Here is a 16,821-nt window from a genome sequence, read left to right as displayed (position 1 = left end):
CCACTGTGCCACCATGTCACCCATGTCATCTTAGGTGGCTCAGTGCCCAGTTTTGTTTGATAATGCTCCTGTGAAGTGTTTTTTGACTATGTTTAACGGCGCTATATGAATGCACAATGTTGTGTGCTCAGCTCTGCTGTTCAGGGCAGGAAACAGCTGAGTCATGGGGGAGAAGAGTTTGTACTACATGATCGGACATTCCCCTGCAGCATGTATCTCGCATTACTTGGTGATCAGGACTGCATTGGAAGAGGTACAGAATCTACATTTACTTGGTGGTACCTTGATAATGTTACCAAATAAAGGGCTTGCAAACACAAAAGAGCTTTGTCTTTGTCTTGGCGAAGTGGGTTATTTCCAAGAGGAACTGGAGCATGTCAGAATATTCCACAAATGTAAAGTGTAGTGGTGGCCCCAGTCCAGCTCTTTCACTGGCCAACATCCAGAGTTGGTTCAATGCTTCGGAACTCCAACCTTGAGAATTACTATTCCCAGGTCAATTATATATGCAGACCCATCAGAGAATAATGTCAATGTGTTGGAATGAACTGAAGCAATCTGGAGGTGATCTTTCTGTATGTTCAATGGTGACTGGGGTGACAAAACAGTCTGAACCCGGAAATATCCTGGAGTAGCTGATTCCAAGGCTCTCAGACCTTTGTGTATTACTGATTTTGTTTGAACAACACCGTTTACAAGGCTATGGAAGTGTTTAAAATTGTGATAGGACAGGACAAGATAGATAGAATCAACTGGCGGCAGTAATTGGGCCAAGACAAGAGGATAAAATTAAATAAATGTAAAAAGAGGGAACAAATAAAACCATTTTATGCAAGTAATTCCTGGATTTCTCTTCTGGCGTCAGTGATTGAAGCAGAAATGATGTTACCATTTGAAGGTTGGATGGGGGGCCGGTAATGGGACGTTGGAAGAGGGTGGGTAAATGCAATTAGGATTATTTGTTTATTTGGAGGTTAAACACTGACATGGCCCCAAATGATCACTTTCTATGTTTTAATGTCTATGAATCATTAAAAGCTCTGGCAAAACCAGCAACCATCATGTATTATGTGTACATCAAGATGAGAGATGTTATGGAATGGGACCTGGGTTCTGGAATGACCTCAACGAGGCCCATGAGGTTGGCCTCTTGGAGTACGAGCTGCTCTGTAGGGATTCTATGGTTTGAAAAGGTTACCCAAACTGCATTGGGTTGGCACAGTGGCTAGCACTGCTGCCTTGCTAGTACCAAGGACCTGGGATCGATTCCTGGCTTGGGTCACTGTCTGTTTTGGTTTCCTCTAGGTGCTCCGGTTTCTTGCCGCAGTCCGAAAGACATGCAGTTTAGGTGCATTGGCCACACTAAATTCTCCCTCGGTGTACCCAAACAGGTGCCAGAGTGTGGCGACTAAGGATTTTCACTGTAACTTCATTGCAGTGTTAATGTAAGCCTACTGTGACACTAATAAATAAACTTTAACTTGACTGAGAAAAATCACCATGGAATATTTTGCTTCTGAAAGCTCTCAGCAGATCCTGCGTCATTCTTGCGTCCACTTCTGAAGGTGCTGGTACTTACCTGCTGCCGCATCCTATCAATATTCCGTTCTTTGTGTAAAAACCTTCAGTGGGGGGGGGGGGGGGGGGGTGGAGGGGGGGGTAACCTTTTGACCCTGAAGATGGAACTTAACCCCAGTCTTGTCTCTACTTAACACCAGTACAACTATACTTTCTCGAGGGGCAACAATTTTAGCTCTCTCCGCAGGTGTGGATGCTAAGTCTAGCACATGTGGCACTGCAACTGTTGAGATTAACTAACGCAGCAGAGGCTGGGAATTAAAAATGTCCCCTGTGGCTTCCTAACACACTAGGCCCCCACCAGGGAAATGGGAGTGGAATGACAGCTGCACTGGAAAATTGAGGGAAAAAGACTCCAAAAACAAAAGTCCAGGACTGAGAAAAATCATGGACAGCGGTAGGCACCTTGCAGTTTATTTCTCATCAAGAGCTTCCTCCTCCTCCTTTTGGTACTATACTCCGATGAGGACATTGGTAACCATGGATTTCCATTCGATTGGTCCATGACTATGCTCAGTAAAGAACTGCTCTGGTTTACCATTCCTCTCTGCAGTAAGGACTGACCAGGAAACACTCCTGCTCTGACCGCTTGCCATCAGTTGTACTGGAAGGATTTCCAGGCCTGGTTGGCCACATTATGAGCTCTCCTTCCATGGCCATCTAGACCCAAAATGAGACCTGAACCCTGAGCTTCTGGCCCAGCCATAGAGATGGTATGCACTGCGCCACAAGACCTCACTTTCAAGCATGTCAAGATCATAAGACCATAAGATATAGGAGCAGAATTAGGCCATTTGGTCCATTGAGTTTGCTGTGCAATTAAATCATGACTGAAAAGTTTCTGAACCCCATTCTCCCACCTTTTCCTCATAACCTTTGATCCCCTTGCCAATCAGGACTCTATCTATCTCTTTCTTAAGTGCACTCAATGACCTGGCTTCCACAGCCTTCTGTGGTAATGAATTCCATAGATTCACCCACCCTCTGGCTGAAGAAATTCCTCTTCATCTTGGTTCTAAAGGGTTGTCCCTTTACCCTGAGGCTGTGCCCTTGGGTCCTAGCCTCTTCCACTAATGGAAACATCTTCTCTACATCCAATCTGTCCAGGCCTTTCAGTATTCTGTAAATCTCAATGAGCTCCATTGAGCACAGACCCAGGTTCCTCGGACACTCCTCAGACATCAAGCTTTTCATTCCTGGGATCATTCTCATGAACCTCCTCTGGACCCTCTCCAAGGCCAGCATGTTTTTCCTTAGATACGGGACCAAAATTGCTTGTAATATTCCAAATTTCAATTTGTGGAAATCAGAAATGACGAGAGGTAAGAAGCTAAAAGCTCAATACTCCCACAGTCTGATCTGAGAGACTCTTGCATCAAAGCTGCCAAGCTCCAATGTAAGACCTAAACTTCAGCAAGCGGTGGACATCCCTGTTCACCTTTAACTATGTGGCCAAATTCCCCTCCAACTCGATTTTCAAGTTTGCTGATAACGCCACAGTAGTGGGTTGGATCTTGAATAATGACGAGACAGAGTACAGGAATGAGATAGAGAATCTGGTGAACTGGTGCAGCAACAATAATCTCTGCCTCAATATCAGCAAAATGAAGGAGATATTAATCAACTTCAGGAAACGTAAAGGAGAACATGCCCTGTCTACCTCAATTGGATGAAGCAGAAATGGTTGAGAGCTTCAAGTTCTTAGGTGTCCAGATCTCCAACAACCTGTCCTGATCCCCCTCCCCCCACCCCCCCTGAAAAAGCCGACACTATAGTTAAGAAAAGCTACCAAGTCCTCTACTTTCTCAGAAGATTAAGGAAATTTGGCATGTCAGCCAAGACACTCACCAACTTTTGCTGATGCACAATAGAAAGCATTCTTTCTGGTTGTATCACAGCTTGGTATGGCTCCTGCTCTGCCCAAAGACCGCAATAAACTACGAAAGGTCGTGAACGTAGCCCAATCCATCATGTAAACCAGCCTTCCATCCATTGACTCTGTCTACACTTCCCGCTGCCTCAGAAAAGCAGCCAGCATAATTAAGGATCCCACACAGCCTAGACATTCTCTCTTCCACCTTCTTCTGTCGGGAAAAAGATACAAAAATCTGTGGTCAAGTATCAACCATCTCATCAACAGCTTCTTCCCTGCTGCTGTCAGACTTTTGAATGGACCTACCTCGCATTAAGTTGATCTTTCTCTACACCCTACCTATGACTGTAATGGTGCATTCTGCACCCTCTCCTTTCCTTCTCTGTGAATGGTATGCTTTGCACAGCGCACAAAAAAACTTTTCACTGTATACATGTGACAATAATCAAATCAAATCAGGTTGCTGAAAGGTGAATGGTCATTCTGGACAGTGTTGTCAAAAGGAACAGGATCCCAGAAAGGGCCAGTCGGTTAATCGATATCTAATTTTGGAGCGACTGCCAGAATGACCTGTGTGTTGATTACATGAGCGATCACTGTGACAAGCAGTAATTAAAATGGCAACGTTAGTACTTGAATGGCATGAATGAAAGTGTAACTTTTAATACTCAGTGTTCGGACTTGTCTTTCTACCTGGCACCAGTTCAGTTATGTGTTGATCCAGGATCAAATATTTGCCTAGATTTTAACTCCTGGTAGTCACGTGGACAAGAGGGCTTGGTGGGTGCGGGGAGCAAGGTAGATGACAAATTGTCGGGTCTACTGCTGACCTCACCTGTAAAATGGTTATCAAACTCCCACCTTAACAACAGTGTGATGTTGAGGAAAAGCTTAAGGTTGGGAGTTGGCGGGGGGTGGGGGGATGCGGTTGGACAAATATTTCCCAATGCAAGTTATTGTGAACTTGAAGCCACAGCTGACTAACTAGCCAATGACTGTTTCCCATTCCCAGCACCTCATTACTCAGACAAAGGAAATTTGGCATGTCAGTTACGACTCTCACCAACTTTTACAGATGCACCATAGAAAGCATTCTCTCTGGTTGTATCACAGCTTGGTATGGCTCCTGCTGTGCCCAAGACCCCAAGAAATGACAAAAGGTCATAAATGTAGCCCAATCCATCACACAAACCAGCCTTCCACCCATTGACTCTGTCTACACTTCCTGTTGCCTCAGCAAAATAGGCAGTGTAATTAAGACCCCAAGCAGCCCGGAAATTTGTTCTTGCAGAGAGTGGTGAATCTCTGATATTCTCTGCCTCAAAGAGAGGTGGAGGGCTGGGTCATTCCAAGTGGAGGTAGATAATAGGTCAGGGAATAAAGGGCTGAGTGGAAATGGCACAGAAAAGGAGCTGAGGCCGGCATAGATCAGCCAGGATCATATTGAATGGCGGGGCAGGCTTGAAGGGCCTGACGGCCTATTCCTGCTTCTGTTTCTTGTGTCCTATCACATGCCTGACCAGAAACCTCTCTCACTCTTGCCGTTGGCATGATTTACAATTTGGTACTCAGCTGAACACACTATCATTATGTATACATCTTCATTTGTCACCAAGGCCTGGAGTGGGACTCTGTTGTGTATGTGGTGTCTGGCTCTTTAGGACAGTACAGCAGGAGTGAGTCAGCTGACTTGAGGGACCAATGAAAATTGAGAGTGAGCGATCACACCAGAGGGTGGAGTCAGGCAGAATCATCTAGCAGCCATGTTGTAAGGACTGGAGCTCTGCTCCAGGGCAGCCTCCTGTTCCAAGCTTCTCATCTGAATAGAAATCTTTTTATTCTGAACAAAGTCTGAAGTTTCTTGACAACGCTAGAACGCCACAACATAACAGACTGTAATGACTTTAACCAGGCAATTGAGGTGAGTCTGCTAGAATATGAGCTCTCTGATTAAGGGCCAAATTGATGGGCCAATCAGGGATCCTCTTGCTTTGTACTTAACCAGGCGTGTCAGTTCCTCTGGCACTCTTAGTGTCAACTGAAAGCACTCTGTGTGCTGCTGTCAGACTTGTAAATAAAGGGATTTTGGTGAAGGGACTTCTGCCTTTGAGGACTTAGTACACAGACCTAAACGCAGAGATCCTGGCTCAGAGGCAAGGACGCTACCCATTGCACTACAACACCTCTCTCAAAGAAAGACAGGAAGGATAATGTGGCGACGTAAGTCAATAAACCGGCCCCATCCAGACATGAAGCAGTTATACGCATCAATTACCACTTCCTGGTCATGAAGACATTTAGAGAAACCTCATTCTCTGTATTTTGGAGAGTCTGAGAAATTTCCTCTCTGCCTATTAAGACAATCAAGCGGAGTCCCAGGAGACAAGAATACATTGCGAATTGTACTATCCTTATTTGCACCCCTCCACGTGAACCCAAATTCTCTCTGTAACCTTGATTTTTTTTTTGTGCTCTTCTTTGTACCAGTGCAGCATTATTTGATGGAATATTTTTGCTCTGGTCCCTTTTCCTGTGATGTTTTATCCTGTAGAAAATTGAAGTCTGGCAAACTTCTCTCCAAATGTGGTCTCACCAAGCCCCCGTGCAACTGCAGTAAGACATTACTGCTCCTGTACTTGAATCCTCTCGCTACGAGGACCAGTGTACCACTTGCCTTCTTCACCGTCTGCTGCTCCTGCATGCTTACTTCCAGTGACTGATGCACAGAACATCCGTGTCTCGTTGTACATTCCCCTCTCCCAATCTACTGCCATTCAGATAACAATCTGTCTTCCTGTTTTTTGCTACTAAAGTGGACAACTTCACATTTATCCACGTTCTATGTCTGCTGCCATGCATTGCCCACTCACTCAACTTGTCCAAATCACATTGAAGTATCTCTGCATCCTCCTGTCAGCTCACCCTCCCACTCAGTTTTGTGTCATCTGCAAATTTGGACCTGGTACATTTTGGTTCCCTCATCTAAACCATTTTAAATCACTAGTATACATTGTGAATAGCTGGAGTCCTAGTACTGATGCCTGTGGTACTGCACTAGTCACACTGCTTGCCACTTGGAAAAAGACCGTTTATTCCGACTCTTTGTTTCCTGTCTGCCAGCCAGTTTTCATGTCAATACACTGCCTCCAGCCCCATGTGCTTTTTAATTTTGCACACCAATCTTTAATGTGGGAGCTTGTCGAAAGCCTTCTGCAAGTCCATACCTGCTGGCTTCCCTTCATCATCTCTACTAGTCATACTCCTGAAGAATTCCAATAGATTTTCCTTTCATAACTCCGTGCTAAGTCTGGCCGACCCCACCATTGTTTTCCAAGTGTTCTGCTATTAAATGTTTTATAATAGGTGGAAGTTGTTGAGATGAGATTATGCAGCAATGTACTGGATGAGGAATTATTTAACCTTTTCAAATGTCAGACAAAGTGCAATTTTCCAGGAAAATATTTCCTCTATTTGTCATTGGTTTGTGTTGAGGTATTGAATTTGAGCCAGATATTTGGTAATTCTTGGTGTGTGATGTGCAAAAGGTCAGTAGATTGTTGGAATGTTCTTGGGAAGATCCAACGTTTAGCACGGAGGGTTACGAGATCCTTATCTAGGGTATGTAGCAGAAGGTTCCTTCTACCAATTATAACCTCAAAGAACAAAGAAAATAACAGCACAGGAACAGGCGCTTTGGCCCTCCAAGCTTGCACTGACCATTCTGTCCATCTGAACTAAAACCCTCTACTCTTCCAGGGAAATTATCCCTCGCTCCCCATCCTATTCATGTATTTGTCAAGATGCCTCTTAAAAGTTACTATCATATCAGCTTCCATTACCTCCCCAGGCAGCAAGTTCCAAGCCTAAAGCGGGCAGTTGTGTGTTGGCATCAGGCTGAAATCCTCAGACTGGACTTTTGGGTCAGATACCCACCACATGTCCTCAAGCCAAAAACAGAATATCTGCAATCATCACCCAGCTCCTCCAGAAACATTGAGTTTAACTTTGGAGTATGAATTATCCTTCAACTCCACTCCATTTCCATTTATTTCATTTCTCTTTATCATATTAATCCATTACTTTACATTCTAGTGTGTATTTTAAATTTTAATTTCTTCCATCGTGCTATTTGCCCATTTCTAAACCTTGCTTTCCATCTGGTCCTCCCCAGCCCACCTCAGTAGGACTCTTTGCCACATTCCTCAGGTTGTCCTTTGACGCATTTTCTTTATCTCTAGTCCTGATGAAGGGTCATCCACACTCAATGTTGGGTCTATCCTCTCTCTGCAGACACTGTCAGACCGGCTGAGGTTTTCCGGCATTTTCTGTTTTCGTTGCAGGTTCCGGCATCTACAGTGTATTATTTTTAGCCTCAGGAAATGCGACAGCTTGGCTCGGTTTCATTCGGGAAGTTCAGGGTTTTAACTCGTTATTTGGAAGCGGAGGTTCCTGACATTATGCTGATGGGTAATTCATTGTTGGAGGCACCATCCTTTTGAGAAGACTCTATATCAATCCCCCACATCCAGTAGCCCACCACCACTTCCATACATTCTACCAGTCAGATGCACTGCAGCCACCACAGAATCTACTTCACTGGCAGCTCCCAGCTCTGCAGCCTCCATGACCAGTGAGGGTTAGAAGGAACAAGAGCGCGGGAACACTAGTGCTTCAGACTCATAGACAATCTATTCTTTCTCCACACGCTAGCCATGACTGTAGCACTACACTCTGCACCCTCTCCCTTCCTTTCCTATGAATGATATACTTTGTATAGCACACAAGAAACAAAGTTTATTTATTTGTCACAAGTAGACTTACATTAACACTGCCATGAGATTATTGTGAAAATCCCCTAATCGCCACACTCTGGCGTGCCTATTCAGGTACATTGGCCATGCTAAATTGTCCCTCGGTGTACCTAATCAGCACATCTTTTGGACTGTGGAAGGAAACTGGAGCACCTGGAGGAAACTCACGCAGACACTGAGCGAATGTGCAGATTCTGCACAGACAGTAACCCAAGTCGCGAATTGAACCCAGGTCCCTAGTGCTGTGAGGCAGCAATGCTAACGGATGTGCCACAGTGCCTCCCTTTTCATTGCATACTAATACATGTGACAATAATAAATCAAATCAAATGACGCCATTACTTCACTGCTCCTTCATTGTGACTGGGTCAAATTCCCTTCTAGAAGCATCATCATCACAAAAACTAACGTTTCAAGATCCACCCTCATCATCACAGAGATCTGGGGACCAGCCCTAAATTCTGGTCTACTCAGTGCTGCTATCTCCTGTGAGATCATTTAAAAAAACAAAATCCCGTTTGCATATTCATGTGGACTTTTTAGAAAAAAAACCACGAGGAAGAGAATTTTTTTTGTCTTAAAGCGTATCTTCACACCCACACTTTTTTTCACTCTTTTGAGGCATAGTGCAGGGAAGTATTCCTGAGGTAATTATTGGCCCTTTGAATGCTCTTTCCATGGCCAACAAGCCCTGGCACTGGACTCAAATCCAGAGTTTTCTGTCCAGCGGTAGGGTCGCTAGCTACAAGGCCTCAACAAAGCTCCTAGGTGACTGTGGGAGAGGAGAGCTGAGCTCAGCAGGACGTAGGCTGGTGGGCCAGGAAAATTAGCAGCACCCTCATTGCAGACTGGCTGTCTATGCACGTACATGAAATAGTCAGCACAGACAAAAGGGATGTTTCACTATATCTATCAACTGGTCTCAGATGAATGCCCTTGCTAACAGCACTGAAGCTGTGATTAAGACATGATTAAGTGACCATTGTCTGAGCAGACATTCCATCCATCTACTACCAAAGATTACGACATTACCGATGGGACGTGATTAAACAGCTGTTGTCTCGGGTCTACCCCTTATATGTAAATTTACCTGTGTGCAAGATTAGAAACACTTATCTTTATTAGAAGTCGTGCCCTATTTAAAAAAAAAGCTGACTATATACAATTGAGCAGAGCAGACTGAAAAAACCTGCGGAATTCCTTTTCGATAAGAAGGCAATAAAATTCCCATCACTCATGAACGCTGTGTCTAAATATGTTTTTTTAGCTCTGACACGACAATCCTCCCTTAGGACATGAAACAGAAAACAAACTGCCCGTTTATCTCGTTGCTGTTTGAAGATGTTTCTGATGCAAGATTATTGTGGCATTTGCCTAAATAATAATCACTGCACCTCAAAATGGTGATTCACTGGGTGAGGCCCTTTTGAAACCTTTCCATTAAATGACAGGGGTGCTTTGTAAATAGAAATATTTTCTTTTTAAATTACTTCCAGCGAGAGAACCTGTGAAGCTGGACTTTACTGGCACCTCAAACGCACAACGTTGCAATTGCCCTGTCACCTCTTACACAGAGTTGATATCAAACAATTTTGGGCGAGTTGTTGGGTCTGTCTAACCATCAGCTCCAAAGGAGTATTGACGGGGACATTGGAATGTGAATACCTTTGTGAAAAAGAAAGAGAGAGAGACAACATCTACCCCAAACGTTCATTAGACCAGAACAAAAGCAAAGTACTGCAGATGCTGGAGATCTGAAATGAAAACAAAGTGCTGGATAAACTCAGCCAATCTGGCAGTATCAGTGGAAAGAGAATTTCGTGTCCGTATGAATCATCTTCAGAACTGAAAATGTTTGTGAGGGGGCGGAATTTCTGCTCCCATTTTTCGGGAGTGGGAATGTTTAACGTTAAAGTTTCTTTATTAGTGTCACAAGTGGGCTTACTTTAACACTGCAATGAAGTTGCTATGAAAATCCCCTAGTCGCCACACCCTGGCGCCTGTTCGGGTGGACAGAGAATTTAGCATGGTCAGTGCACCTAACCAGCACGTCTTTCGGACTATGGGAGAAAACCCACGCAGACACTGGGAGGACGTGCAGTCTCCACACAGTGATCCAGGCCTGGAATGGAACCCAGGTTCCTGGCGCTGTGAGACAGCAGTGCTAACCACTGGGCCACCATGCCGCCCCATGGATGGTGGGGGTAGAGAATCCTGCAAATTGCTTTTCCAACCTTTTACCTATCACAGCAGCACAGTGGTTAGCACCACTGCCCCACAGTGTCCGGGGCCCGGGTTCAATTCCAGCCTCAGGTCACTATCTGTGTGGAGTTTGCACATTCTCCCTGTGATTGTGTGGGTTTCCTCCCACAGTCCAAAGATGTGTGGGTTAGGCTAATTGGCCATGCTAAAGTGACCCTAGTGACAGGGGGATTAGCAGGATAAATAAATGGGGTTATGGAATCGGCCTGAGTGGGATTGTGGACTGAGTGACCTCCTGCACTGTAATGATTCTATGATTCTAAGCTGAGACAAGGTGCGTTGGTGGGTTAATCAGTTGTGGTGCACAGCACACACAGGTCTGTTCTGCTGTATCTGATGGCCATGTATTCTAATAGTCACATGTCCGTCCATCAGCAACACATTGGCCAGTTTTTGAATGAAGAGTAACCAGATTTAGCTTGAACTATGGAACCGGAGTTTATCATGATCGAGTGCCTTCATAAGGGACGAGGAGGAAACTGGCAGGAGTGATTCTACCTTGAATAGTTGCAATTTCACTTCCCATTCCAACTTCCACTGAGCTGTTGGTGATGAGGAAACATTGGATCTTTCTTTGTGATTTGGCCTTGGTAGGCAAGCAGCCATATTCATAAATTTGACTTATTATTGTCAGATGTATTAGCATACAGTGAAAAGTATTGTTTCTGGCACATTATACAGACAAAGCATACTGTTCATAGAAAACATAGGCGGGAAGGAAAGGAGAGAGTGCAAGATATAGTGTTGCAGTTACAGGCAGGGTGAAGAGAAAGATCGGTTTAATAAATGGCCTGATACAAGCAGGGCAGAAACTGTTCTTGAGTTGGTTGGTACGTGTCTTCAAACTTTTGCATCTTGTTCCTGACGGAAGAAGGTGGAAGAGGGCGCGTCCAGAGCGTGTGGGGTCCTTGATTATGCTGGCTGCTTTTCTGAGGCAGCAGGAAGTGTAGATGGAGTTGATGATTGGGAGGCTGGTTTGTATGATGGAACTGGGCTACATTCACAATCTTTTGTAGTTTCTTACAGTCTTGATCTAAGCCAAACCAAGTTGTGATACAACCAGAAAGGATATTTTCTATAGTGCATCTGTAAAAATTAATGAGAGTTGACCAGCTTGCAGGTGCAGCAGGTGGTCAGGAAGGCGAATGGGATGCTGGCCTTCATAGCGAGGGGGATTGAATATAAAAGTAGGGAGGTCTTGCTGCAGCTGTATAGGGCATTGGTGAGGCCGCAGCTGGAGTACTGTGTGCAGTTTTGGGCGCCGCACCTGCGCAAAGATATTTTGGCCTTGGAGGGAGTGCAGAGGAGGTTTACTAGGCTGATACCGGAGTTGAGGGGGTTGAGCTATGAGGAGAGGCTGAATAAACTAGGCTTGTACTCGTTGGAGTTTAGAAGAATGAGGGGAGATCTCATTGAGACGTATAAGATGATGAATGGGATGGATAGGATAGAGGTGGAGAGACTCTTCCCGCTCAAAAAAGACAGTAGGACTAGGGGGCACAGCCTCAAGATATAGGGGGGGGCGGTTTAGAACGGAGTTGAGGAGGAACTTCTTCACTCAAAGGGTGGTGAATCTCTGGAATTCTCTGCCCGTTGAAGTGGTGGAGGCTGCCTTGCTAAATATTTTTAAGAAGCGGGTTGATGGGTTCTTGATAAGAGAGGGGATTAAGGGTTATGGGGAGAGGGCGGGAAAGTGGAACTGAGCCACAACAGATCAGCCATGATCTTATTGAATGGCGGGGCAGGCTCGAAGGGCTAGATGGCCTACTCCTGCTCCTATTTCTTATTTCTTATGTTCTTATTGTGGACCTGCCAAATTTCCTTAACCTTCCAGTTGACATTTCAGTCCAAACGGAAGGTGATGTTTGTGGTTGTTTTGAGGGAGGAGCTGTTTTGTCCAGGTTCCAGTAGCAGCACCTCCTGCAGGGGGGACTCTTTTAAGATTTTCCCATCTGAACTCTTCCTCTTGCCTCTTTTCTCCAACCCCGTTTATTACACTTGTTACAGGATAATTTTCTGAGAGATGTGATGAACTATTGCAACTGTTTTGTGAAACCCTGAAACATGTTTCTGCGTTGTTCTTTTTATGCTGTTAATGGGATGTGGGAGTTGCTGACAAGGCCAGCATTTGTTGTCCATCCCTAATTGCCTTTGAACTGAGCGGCTTAGCCATTTCCAAGGGCATTTAAGAGTCAGCCACATTGCTGTGGGTCTGGAGTCACATGTAGGTAAGGATGGCAGATTTCCTTCCCTACACACAGTGAACCAGGTGAGATTTTACAACAAACTGATGCTAGTTCAATGGTCAACATTTTCTAGATTAGCTTTATATTGAAGATTTTACTAATTAAGTTTAAATTCCACCAGCTGTCATGGTGGGATTTGAACCCATGTCCCCAAATCATTACTCTGAGCTTTTGAATTATTAGCCTAGGGACATGAGCACAATCACACCATTTTCCCCTTGGCTTGTTACCTTTAGAGTTGCCATCTGCAATTAAATATATTCCTGGAGGTTTCATCATGTGACATTTCCACCCCCACATATCCACCATATTAATGTCACAAGGAGGGTTACATTGACACTGCAATGAAGTTACTATGAAAATCCCCTAGCCACCAAACTCCTGAGCCTGTTCGGGAACATGGAGGGAGAATTTAGTATGGACAACACCCCCATCCGGCACATCTTGTGAACCGTGGAAGGAAACTGGAGCATCAGGAGGAAACCCACACAGGCATGGGGAGAATGTACAGGTTCTACACAGACAGTGACCCAAGCCGGGAATCGAACCCGGGTCGCTGGCACTGTGAGGCGGCAGTGCTGACTAGTGTGCCTCCCAGATGGCGTACTGCCTTCCTACACCAACAGGAAAGCAAAAAGACCCATTCCCCACTTGGATAATGATTGACCAAACAAATTATTTTTCCCATTTACAATACTTTTATATCTGGGGAAAAGGAATGTTCAAAGAAAATAGAGGGGGGAAAAAAATCTTTCTTAATGTCCCGATGATTTATCTCCAGAGTTGTACACAGCAGTGTGCTGGAGATTCAACTTCAATTCCTGGAAATTTCAGCCCTAACCACATCCCATTCTTTAAAAGAAAGGGACAAAAACATGTTTGAGGCTTTCTAAAAGGCAGTTGTTACAAGCTTGCTCCTGCTCTCGTTTCATGCTAATTAGCAGTGAGATGTGAGTTAATGGAATAACTTTGCGAAACCCTGAAACCTGTTTCTTCTTGCAGAGTGATCCAGGTGTGTGACCATGTCGGTGAGTGAGCATGAGATCCGCAGGAACCGGAGCAGCAGCGGTGGCTCCAACAACATCTCGCTGTTCCACAAGACTTCCCACCCGGAGAGTGTGCTGGCACAGCTCGACAGTCTGCGGAGGCAGCGCCTCTTCACCGACGTGACCCTGTGGGCCGGCAGCCGGTCCTTCCTGTGCCACCGGGCGGTGCTGGCCGCCTGCAGCCGCTACTTCGAGGCCATGTTCAGCAACGGGCTGCGGGAGAGCAGCGACCGAGAGGTGGATCTGCGGGACAGCGTGCACCCCGAGGCGCTGGAGCTGCTGCTGGACTACGCCTACTCTGCCCGGCTGGCCATCAGCGAGGAGAACGCCGAGTGGCTGCTCCAGGCCGGCGACATGTTGCAGTTCCCCGACATCCGAGAGGCGGCCGCCTCTTTCCTGGAGAAACGCCTGCGGGCCTCCAACTGCCTCGACCTCTTGCTCCTCTCGGACGCGCACCAGTGTCGCCGCCTCCGACAGCAGGCCCGGGCTGCCTGCCTGGCCCACTTTGAGCAGCTGGTGGCCGGGCAGGCCGAGGAGCTGTGCGGCCTTCCCGAGGCCACCCTGGCCGAGCTGCTGGCCTGCGACGAGCTGGAGGCCGAGGACGAGCGGACGGTGCACCGGGCCGTCCTGCGCTGGGTGCGCCACGACCCGGCGGGGCGGCGGGGCCGCCTGGCCAGCCTGCTGCGCCACGTCCGCCTGGCCTTGCTGCCCACCACCTACCTGGAGGACTGGGCCGCGGCCGAGCACCTGCTGGAGGACGACCCGCTCAGCCGGGGCCTGGTGGAGGAGGCCCGCCGTTGCCAGGAGCGCATCCGGCGGCGGGAGATGGAGAAGCCGGGGGAGATCCCTACGTTGGCGAGGCCACGGCGCGCGGGGCACACGCTGCTGATCCTGGGCGGGCGGACGTTCCTCTGTGACCAGGTGTACGAGCTGGACCGTGCGGAGGGCCGGATCGTCGCCAAGGCGACGCTGCCCAGCCCGCGCAAGGAGTTCAGCGCCTGCGCGCTGGGCCGCCGCGTCTACGTCAGCGGGGGGCGGGGCCCAGAGAACGGCGTCTCGCGAGACGTCTGGGTCTATGACGCGGCAGCCGGTGATTGGTCCAAAGTGGCGCCAATGCTGCTGGCCCGCTTTGGTCACGGCTCGGCCGAGCTGAGGGGCGGGGTGTTTGCGCTGGGCGGGCACACGGCCTCCCCCCCAGCCTCGCCCTCCGTCTGCCTCAAGCAGGTGGAGCGCTACGAGCCGTCCGCCAACACCTGGACCATGGTGGCCCCGCTCCCCGACGGGGTCAGCAACGCGGCGGTGGTGAGCGCCCAGCTCCGGCTCTACGTCTTTGGTGGCGCCTCCACCTCGGGCCTCCCCCAGGCCGAGCGGCTGGCCCGGGTGCAGCGGTACGAGCCGCTGGAGGACCGCTGGGCCGTGCCGGCCGTCTGCCCGCATCCCTGGCGCTACACGGCCGCCGCCGCCCTGGGCAGCCAGATCTTCATCATGGGCGGTGACACCGAGTTCACAGCGGCTTCGGCCTACCGCTTTGACTGTGACACCAACCAGTGGACACGGGTGGGCGACATGACGGCCAAACGCATGAGCTGCCACGCCGTGGCCTCCGGTAACAAGCTCTACGTGGTGGGCGGCTACTTCGGCACACAGCGGTGCAAGAGCCTGGACTGCTACGACCCAACCTCGGACACGTGGAACAGCATCACCACGGTGCCCTACTCACTCATCCCCACTGCCTTCGTCAGCACCTGGAAACAATTTCCTGACTGACTCTCTTCGACTCGACATGGAGTGGAAGGACAAGCTAGGTGGGTGTCCTACAGAAAAGGCATGAAGTAAAATGAAGACTTGCATTTGTACTGGTGAAAAAAAAAGAAACATATTGCGAAAGTTTTTCATCCGGCACTCATCAGGACAAGTGCAAGAATGCCAAATTTCAGACAATATCAATTTGTTCTCACTGCAAGAGAAACGGGTGCTGATTGGTTCACAAGTTAACTTTGGTTGAGGTATTGCCATGGAGAAAGCAATCAAAGTTAGCTTGTGAACCAGTCAGCACACTTTTCTCCTGCAGCAGAACATTGATTGAAATTTGACATTCTTGCATATGGCCTGATGAGTGCATGATGATAAACTTCAGCAATGTTTGTGTTCTGTACTGCCAAGTGACTTGCATTTACTCTGATGAAGGAACATCTAGACTCGAAACATTGGCTCTATTCTCTCCCCACAGATGTTGTCAGACCTGCTGAGATTTTCCAGCATTTTCAGTTTTTGTTGCATTTACGTGGTGCCCTTTGCAACTCCAGGATGTCCCCAAAGCACTTAATGGCCAATTGTTTTGAAAATTACTGTTGTAAAAAGTGCAGCCAATTTGCTCCCAGCAAGGACCTACAAGCTGCAATATGTTCACAAACAGACAACATCTTTCTGTGGTGTTGTGTGTGGAATGAATATTGGTCGGGCACCAGAGATAACTCACCTTTACAGAATGAAGAAAAAGGGAACAGGAGGTGATCTCACAAGCCTCTCGAGCCTGCTCTGCCATTCAATACAATCATGGCTGATCTTCTACCATAACTCCACTTTCCCACCAACTCCCTTAATTCTTAGAATCATAGAATCCCTACAACGCAAAAGGAGGCCATTCGGCCCATTGAGTCTGCACCAACCACAATCCCATCTGGGCCCTATTCCTGTAACCCTATATATTTACCCTGCTACTCCCCTTGACATTGGGGTCAATTTCACATGGCCAAGCCACCTATCGTGCACATCTTTGGAGTGTGGGAGGAAACCAGAGCACCCAGAGGAAACCCATGCAGACACAAGAAGAATATGCAATCTCCACACAGACCAGCCAGGGGAAGCCCCTTCGGAATCTTGAGATGTTTCAGTGAGACGCCTTCTCCAGGGCAATTAAGGATGGGCAATATATGTTGTCACGGTGGCACAGTGGTTAACACTGCTGCCTCACATCGGCAGGGATCCAGGTTCAATTCTGGCCT

The 16,821-nt window shown here is 47.4% G+C and overlaps 1 protein-coding gene across 3 annotated transcripts in view; it reads left to right on the top strand.

Moving 5' to 3' along the window:
- LOC145359576 (kelch-like protein 25) overlaps positions 1–16,821 on the top strand; it is a 42,237-nt gene that overhangs the window by 9,672 nt on the left and 15,744 nt on the right. For 2 of the 3 annotated variants that reach the window (XM_080214252.1, XM_080214254.1), the window contains exon 2: positions 13,773–15,621. In XM_080214252.1, coding sequence (XP_080070378.1) covers positions 13,793–15,583 — 1,791 coding nt within the window. In that variant the 5' untranslated portion in view covers positions 13,773–13,792 and the 3' untranslated portion in view covers positions 15,584–15,621. Of the gene's footprint in view, positions 1–13,706; positions 15,622–16,821 lie in introns of those variants that run through there. The other variant, XM_080214253.1, reaches the window with a different exon arrangement.

The sequence above is a fragment of the Carcharhinus amblyrhynchos genome, chromosome 28 (genome assembly GCF_965287045.1).
Source record: "Carcharhinus amblyrhynchos chromosome 28, sCarAmb.v2.hapA, whole genome shotgun sequence".
NCBI classification, from domain to species: Eukaryota; Metazoa; Chordata; class Chondrichthyes; order Carcharhiniformes; family Carcharhinidae; genus Carcharhinus; species Carcharhinus amblyrhynchos.
This window is presented reverse-complemented; position numbering and strand designations above follow the sequence as displayed.